The 8,470-nt window shown below is 28.6% G+C and overlaps 1 protein-coding gene across 3 annotated transcripts in view; it reads left to right on the forward strand.

The window, feature by feature from the left end:
* LOC106678376 (zinc finger protein 658B) overlaps window positions 1-8,470 on the forward strand; it is a 39,777-nt gene that overhangs the window by 18,476 nt on the left and 12,831 nt on the right. For 2 of the 3 annotated variants that reach the window (XM_014416850.3, XM_014416851.2), the window contains 4 exons: window positions 2,437-2,496; window positions 2,817-2,861; window positions 4,044-4,094; window positions 5,739-8,319. In XM_014416850.3, coding sequence (XP_014272336.1) covers window positions 2,437-2,496; window positions 2,817-2,861; window positions 4,044-4,094; window positions 5,739-7,411 — 1,829 coding nt within the window. In that variant the 3' untranslated portion in view covers window positions 7,412-8,319. Of the gene's footprint in view, window positions 1-2,436; window positions 2,497-2,816; window positions 2,862-4,043; window positions 4,095-5,738; window positions 8,320-8,470 lie in introns of those variants that run through there. The other variant, XM_067049699.1, reaches the window with a different exon arrangement.

Raw genomic sequence — 8,470 nt, forward strand, 5'->3', positions numbered from 1 at the left:
TCTCAGAGCGGGTTTCTAGGCAATCAGAAACAGACACTTTTAATATTAACACTTAATTAAATTAATATATCTTTTACACATGTACTTAAATTTAGGCATAACAAAACTAACCAATTTCATACTCTTCTTTTGATGATTCTTGGTATCTTCTTTTCTATAATGTTATTTACATAACAGTTAAGGATTTTTGCAAATGATTTACTTTCTGAATATTCTTTAGCACTATTTCTTGAATTCTATTTTTTCTTAAATTTACTGTATTTTCAATTATGATGGGAAGATTTAAAATAGTTTTTATGATATTTGAATCTGCTCAACATGGCCTTGATTCACCGGACTTTTTGAAGGATACATGCCGCCATCTTGGTTTTGTTTTGAATCACGAATTTATAGACAATGAAAATTGGTTAGCTTGCTTTTTGATTTAAAATAACAAATAAACAATACTGTAACAATATACATAAAATAAAAACGTAATTAAAATCATTATCTATAAATATCAACTATTTATTAAAAAAGAGGATATTACAATATATTGTAATATGCTCTTTTTGAGTAAATAATATATTTTGATGTATAAAGGGTTTATAATATGTTGTATTTTATGTATCATTTTAAGATTGTTAATTTGTTTTGTTTATCCAAAAAGCAAGCTAACCAATTTTCATTGTCTATAATAACTTCGTGATTCCAAACAAAGCCAAGATGGTGGTACGTATTCTTCAGTCAAGTCCGTTGAATCAAGGCCATGTGAGCAGATTCAAATATCATAAAAACTTTTTTAACTCTTCCCTCATAATTGAAAATATAGAATTAAATTAAAGGAAACATAGAAATCAAGAAATAGTGCTAATGAATAATATTCAGGAAGTAAATCATTTGGAAAAATCCCTAACTGTTGTGCGACAATCGATGTTTACATGTAACCTCAAGGCAGGTTTTGTTTTTGGAGGGAACAGTCGTTGTGTGAGGAGAGAAGAGAAAGGATGTATTGAGGATTAGGAGGTCCTCATCAAGGAAGCCATTTTGGACGCCAGAACAAAAGAAGACACCAGGAATCAACGAAAAGGAGATCGTAGAGCTTGGTTAGTTTTGTATACGTAAAAATAGATACATATATAAAAATAGATTTTAAATTTAAATTAATTGTAATTATTGTAAGTGTCTGTATTCTGATTGTCTAGCAACAACACGCCCTGAGAATAAGTCTCTCTTTTTATATAATAAAATTATATTATCTATTTGATATTAAAATTCTTAACTTGAACCCAAGTTATCTTTTATATTTGAAAAAAGTATAAAAACGATTAAGATTCATTTTATTTTATTTTTTAATATTTTTAAAATTATTACAATATATAGATAATTGACTGTATAATTTCAGCGCTACAGTATCGACCAGCAGTAAGATCAGCGATGAGAAAATAAGAGGTGGTAGCACCAGGTAGTGGTTAATCCCCACTGAATCTATAGTGTTGAGAAATAATATTTTTATTTTAAAATATATAGTTGGGAGCATGGTGGCACCGCTACTAACTCCAAGGACCTAGGAATCCGGCTGAGCAGAAAATTGTTTTCTGTTACACTGTAGCCGTGAGTGTGAGTTATGGACCCCTTGTCTGGCGGGCGAGCGTGCTTCTGATCAAATCACCCCTTTTGGTCAATTAACAACCATTGGTCTGGTAACAATACTTCCTTAGAAAGTACTTAACCCCTGGCCCTTCAGGAAGTGGTTTTATCTCTGTTCTAGGCCCTTACTTTCCCCTCCAAAATCTTAGTCTAAGGTCTCATCTCCTCAACTAAAATTATCCTGTTTTATGTTTCCGACCGGAGTTTCAGTCCTCCATGCAAAATATTTTGTTCTATCCTTCATACTGGAGTTATCCCTCCATCTAAAATAATACCTATTAAACTGTCAATGTCCAGAGCAATCACCCCTTTTGGTCAATTAACAACCCATTTCTACTAATCTACTACAGAATTAGATACATTAACTTTTCTGTTAATTAATACATCCTTTTAGTTGTACGTTCAAGTTACGTTACAAAGGTTCGAGTAATCCTTTTTATATTGTAATTAAATATTTTGGTGTAGTAGTGTATTACCAATTTTTTTTTTCTGAAAAAATTCGATGTTTTCCATTCTCTGGTAAAATAATTAAAAATATAAAAATTATAATAAAGTCCCGAAATGATATTTATATATTATTGGTAAAATGTAAGCACAAATGATTATATGTTCTGTCATTAATTGTTTTTAAAAATTAAATATTTCTTTATTACAGGAAACCTCTCCCAAAAAAACAAAACATTTTTATTCATATTTTTTGATGAGATATTCAATTTAAAATGATGTCTGTTAATCAATATGAAATTTGAATGTTTCATAATTAATTTTCCAATTATATAGAATTTTTATATATTCTTACTTTTCCAGGTATGAGTAACTTTGGTGTTTCTATTAAACAAGAAATTACGGATGAAATTGAGACAACTGGTACGTTTTATTCTTTATTTGGATGTAGTTTTATTTAGTTGATTCTTGAAGTTTTTTATTGTTGAAGGAAATTAATATTATGAAAAATATATATATATTGTATATTCCATATCGATGGTTATGGTTCCCTTATTGATCTATATTTAGTTTCTAAATTCTAGCTTTAAGTTATTTTCCTAATAAAAATGTTTTTACATAATTTTTTATGGTCTAGACTTGTAAAACAATTTTTTAATGTTTTTAAAACACTAAACAATCATTTAAAGTATGGAATAAAGGAAATTGTTCCTCACTATTTAAAATTTTTAATTTTGTTACAGATCTGATTGCTATCAAAGAAGAGAAAGGGCCGAGTACTTATTGTGGTGAGAAAAAGTCTCTAATTTATAGGTTTAAATTATCTGATCAATATTCAGTTCTTGTAATAAATAATGATAATAATACTGACTCCTTAATTAATATTAGTGATATGCTTGACAAAGACATTTCAATACCAGCTTACAGATTAGCAGTTATCTAGTGATAGAGTATTTTAGTAACCTGTGATTTCATTATTTATCACATTGCTTGCTGGCTTTATGTTATGATATGGGAAATATGTTACTACTGAAGGTAACTCTAACCTATAATCCATTATCTAAATTTCACTTTTTAGTCCACCTCTATTTGATACAAACAATACTTAAAATAAGGGAGTTGCTGATGTTAACTTATTCTGGAAATATCTTTTCATTTTTACGAGCAGAAGATATATATATATGAGAGATATAAATAAGTTTAAGTAACTTATTATGAATACAGAAAATAAAAAATAAAATATTTTATAATTTCTGTATTTATTGGTTGTTATCTTGTTCTGTTCTTAGCCCTGATGAAGGCTAGAAATTATGGCTGAAACGTTGGATTAAGTTTGAAGAATTGTTGTGATAAGGTTTTTAAGGAATAGTGACTGTGATAAATGATTTTAATTTTGGTTTTAATGTGAATATTGACTAATTAGAAATTGGTGTTATGACCTGGGCAGAATAGCCTGCATGGAGTTACGAGTTTTTAAATTATATAATTCCAAAATTGTATTAAGTAGATTGTCCCTGAGGATGGCCCGATTGGCCGAAACGTCGGACTTATAAGAAAAATAAAAGGTTTTGAGACTAAAATGGATAGAAATTAAATTATTTATTTTATAAAAAATTGAATGTTGTGTTAATGAGTAGTTAAGAAAATTACATATTAAATGGTAGGGCTTCCTTTCTAAGAATATGCTTTGTTTATTTATTGAACTACAATTCACAGCAAACACATAACTAATTGAATTATAAGGTAATTAATTATTAGAAAAATGTGTATCCTGTTCAAACATATGCTCATTTAAAATACTGATAAAGTCAATTTATCTTTTCATTGATTTTCAAAAAAGGAAAGTAATAACTATCACACATTTATTCCTGCAAATTATGCTAAATTAACCACTATTGCTATTCCTTTCTATATTACGTACTTTAGATTTTCCTATAATTTTTTGTTTAATTTTTTTCTTCTGTCGGCAGGTGGCCTTGTTCATGTGAAACAGGAAGGGGAGCTACTTGTTCCTGATGAAGGTAAGAATTATCAATCTAATAATCTTTGAGGCGCCAAGCTCAAGAGTACTGTTTTGTGTTGTTTAAATTTTTCTGTTTACTTTATTCAATTTTCTCCTCTAATATAGTTCTGAGATGTATTAGTTTTATAATGCACTGTTATACATGACTCCATTAATTAATAATTCGGCTCTATGTGTCATTTGTTGTTATTCGAACATTTATTAGTAGCACACGTCTATTTGCAGATGGTATACATTGCCAATTAATATTGTTAATTAAGTCAGTCATGGTACTATTTTTTGTTCAAAATTACTACAAAAATTATTTTAAAAAATATTAATCTTTTAGACTGCAATATAGACTTTCAGGACTCCAAAAGTTAAGTTACAAAGATGATGAGAATCATAGAAGTATATAAAATGAAGGTATATAAATTCTGGAATAAAAAGGTAATGTAAGATTACTAAAAAAGATTTCAAGTGCTTAGAGCTGATGGGTAAAATCTGTAAACTGATAATTAACTAGCACAGTATGGAGAAATATAGTTTTGAAGATAGAGTGAAATAGCTATTTTAAACTAAATAATTATGATAAATGAAACTTATAGTAGTTATTGACTAAGGATAAAATTTGACAAAGTATAATAGCCTAAATGTGATAGTGTGTGTATGAAGTGCGCCTTCAACTTAAGGCCAGGCGTTACTTTCCTTATGACTGGCTGTTTGGGTTTTGTTAGTGGACTGTATACATAGAATAATTGTATATATAATTGACCAAAAGAAAAATTTATTGGGTAATTTACAGATGGTCGTTGGTGGCGGCCGAAAGAGAACACTTATGGTTAAACTGATTGTTAATGAATTTCGATCAGAGGTCTATGAAAACAGTAGATATGCATATTAATGATGATGGTGTGAATCATATGTAGAAGAAAGTTGCCTTACTCATGCTTCTTTTTTTCATCTCCTACGCATCCCTCTATCTCTCTCTCTCAAAAGAGTGTGAATAAGTTGATAGATTCTTGAGAATGCCCGAAACATAGGAATTAAAGGATAGTAAAAAAGTGTTGAGACTGTATGGATATTTTTGTCAAAACTAATTATTAAAAACGATTTCAAGTGCTTAAATCTGACTGGTAAAATCTGAAATCTAAAAACTGAAAACTTACTAGCACAGAATAAAAAAAATAGTGTGAAATAAAATTGAGTAAAAATAAAAAAATAAGAGGTTAACAGAAGTAAAAATAACAAATTAGACAAAGGATGTAATACAGGCATGGACTGACTTTTATTAATTCATTCATTTCTAATTTTTAAATAACAATTATCTCAACCCTACCGCTGCGAAAATGTCAGACTGATTAAATGTCATTTTTTTCTTATTACTATTTAACAACAGAATAGAATACATTCCAAATATTATTATTTATGCCCTAGTTCTATGAAATTTGATTATGATATTCACTGTTATTGATATTATATGATATTCGTTGTTTCATACTTTCAGGATCCTAAATTTTGAATCATATCGAAACATGTTGAATCTATGACTTTGAAGTTGTGACAAATAGAATTGTTTATATAAATCACTAATTTCATAATTTTGGTGAATTAATCAATTAAAAAAATATAATTTTTAATTCATAGTATTATTGTTTTATAGATACCAAAGACTTGCTCAATGAGATAGATCACTGCAAAGGAAAGATGGATTTCAACATAACTGTAAAAACTGAAGCAGTAGACAGTTTAAACAAGCTTTTAATGTCCTGTCTTACTAGTGAAAATTTTTATCAATGTCCACATTGTGTATATAAAACAGTACACAAGATTAGGTTAAAATCACATATAATGGCCCGTCATATAGGTGAGAAGCCTTATCAATGTCATCTTTGTGAATATAAAGCAGTTTTGAAGAGTACTTTAAAATCACATATAATGGCCCGTCACACAGGCGAGAAGCCTCATCAGTGTCATCTTTGTGAATATAAAGCAGTACAAAAAGTTCATTTAAAATCACATTTATGGGAACATCATGCAAGTGAAAAGCCTTATCAATGTCATCACTGTGAATATAAAACAGTTAGAATGAGTAACTTGAAAAGGCATGTGACCTGTCATATTAAAAAACATAAAGCAGTTAACAATTTAAATAAACATTTAATGTCCTGCCTTACTAGTGAAAAACTTTATCAATGTTCTTATTGTGACCATAAAGCAATTACAATTTTTCATTTGGAACGACATATAATGTCCCTTCATACAGATGAGAAGCCTTATCAGTGTCAACACTGTGAATATAAAACATTTAGACTTGATAGTATAAAATCTCATATAGTGGCTCGTCATACAGGCAAGAAGCTTCATCAATGTTCACATTGTGAATATAAAACTCATAGACTTGATAGATTAAAATCACATATAATCAGCCGTCATTCAATTGAAAAGCCTCATCAGTGTCCTCATTGTAAGTATAAAACAGCTCTAACTGGCTATTTAAAAAAACATATACAGGTCTCTCATACAGATAAGATGCCTTATGATTGTCCACACTGTAAATATCAAACAGTTTACCTAGGTCATTTAAAATTACATATAATGACCCATCATTCTATTGAAAAGCCTCATAAATGTTCTCATTGTGAATATAAAACAGCTAGACTCAGTAGATTAAAATTACATATAATCAATCATCATTCAGTTGAAAAGCTTCGTCCGTGTCCTCATTGTGAATTTAAAACAGCTCGACTTAATAGTTTAAAATCACATATAAAGGCCCGACATTCAGGTGGAAAGCCTCATCAATGTTCACATTGTGAATATAAAACAGTTCACTTAAGTCATTTAAAAGTTCATATAAAGGCCCATTTTTCTGTCAAAAAACTTCATCAGTGTCCACATTGTGAATATATAACTGTTAAAATTTCTCGTTTAAAACGACATATAATGACCCGTCATACAGACGAAAAGCCTCATCAATGTCCACATTGTGGGCATAGAACCACTTGTCTTAGTTATTTAAAATCACACATAATGAGGCAGCATCCCGTCGAAAAGCCTTATCTGTGCCCTCATTGTGAGTATAAAACGGCTGACCTTAGTAATTTAAAATCACACATAATGAAACAACACTCAGCCAAAAAGCCTTATCAGTGTCAACATTGTGAATATAAAACGGCTGTTCCTCGTTATTTAAAATCACATATAATGGTTCATCACAAAGATAAGGAGCCTTTTCAATGTTATCATTGTAATTTTAAAGCAATAAGTATTGGTCCTTTAAAATCACATATTATGGCCTATCATATAGGCAAAAGTATAAAAAATGACCTGTGAATATAAATCAATCAAATAGAGGATTTAATAAGATATATCAACATCCTTCATACTGATATAAATTCCTATTGTTACTATAAAAAAGTTCAAAGTTGTAATGGATACAAATGGCTACAGATACAGACGAGAAGGTGTCATCATAAGCTGTCAATATTTGTGACTTTAATCTCATATTGAGTTCCATCATGTAACCTAGAAGCATATTGTAAGTACTGATCAGCAATAATGAGTTCTAAATCTTGTATGAAGGTAAGAGGTAACATAAATATATTTTTGATTAGTGTATGTATAGTTAGGTATCATGTTCCTACATCTACCACAAAGAAAGTGATAGAAAGGTATAAATACCTGCAGAGGTTAAATAAAGTTTTAGTTTATAATAAGTCCATTACATAAGTTTAGTAAATATCAAATATAACAAAAAAAATAATAATGCTCAATCTTTATCCAATATCTGTGTCTAAATACTTATAATCTTTTCAATATATCCTTATATTGGTTATAATGTTTCCATCCTATTCAAATTTAAGACATATTATTTGCATTTTTGAATCGCCCATAAAGCACCTTTATTTAGTTCAGTGCTCTCATTATTAATTTAAAACTCTGACAAAAAGTTGTTTGAAATTCAATATTAAGATATAGTGGAAAATGAAAAGACGTTATTATCAGTTATAAAAGATATACTTATATCTCAAGTATGCTGGACTTTATTTATATTATTAATGTATTAGTATGATTACTAATATGTATTAGTATGATTTTGTGTTCAATATTGAGGAAAGGTATACAATTACACCCATTTCACTTTACACTTCGAACAATTTCAGTAACTTTTACAATATTAATGTTAAATATTTTGATTTTTTTTTTTTATATAAAATCAATTTTATATGATGAGATTAGCAGTTAAGTGTTTATTTTATATGTTATGTTTTTATAAATAAAAGTGTTTTTTTTAAATTTTATATTTATTTTTTTTTATTACCAATCAATATTTGAATATTAGACAGTCGGGAAATTCCTTTATTGTTTTAAAGGGAAAATTTAATGTAGATA

Source organism: Halyomorpha halys, unplaced genomic scaffold, assembly GCF_000696795.3.
Source record: "Halyomorpha halys isolate HHAL.00 unplaced genomic scaffold, Hhal_1.1 Scaffold136.1, whole genome shotgun sequence".
In the NCBI taxonomy this organism is placed as follows: Eukaryota; Metazoa; Arthropoda; class Insecta; order Hemiptera; family Pentatomidae; genus Halyomorpha; species Halyomorpha halys.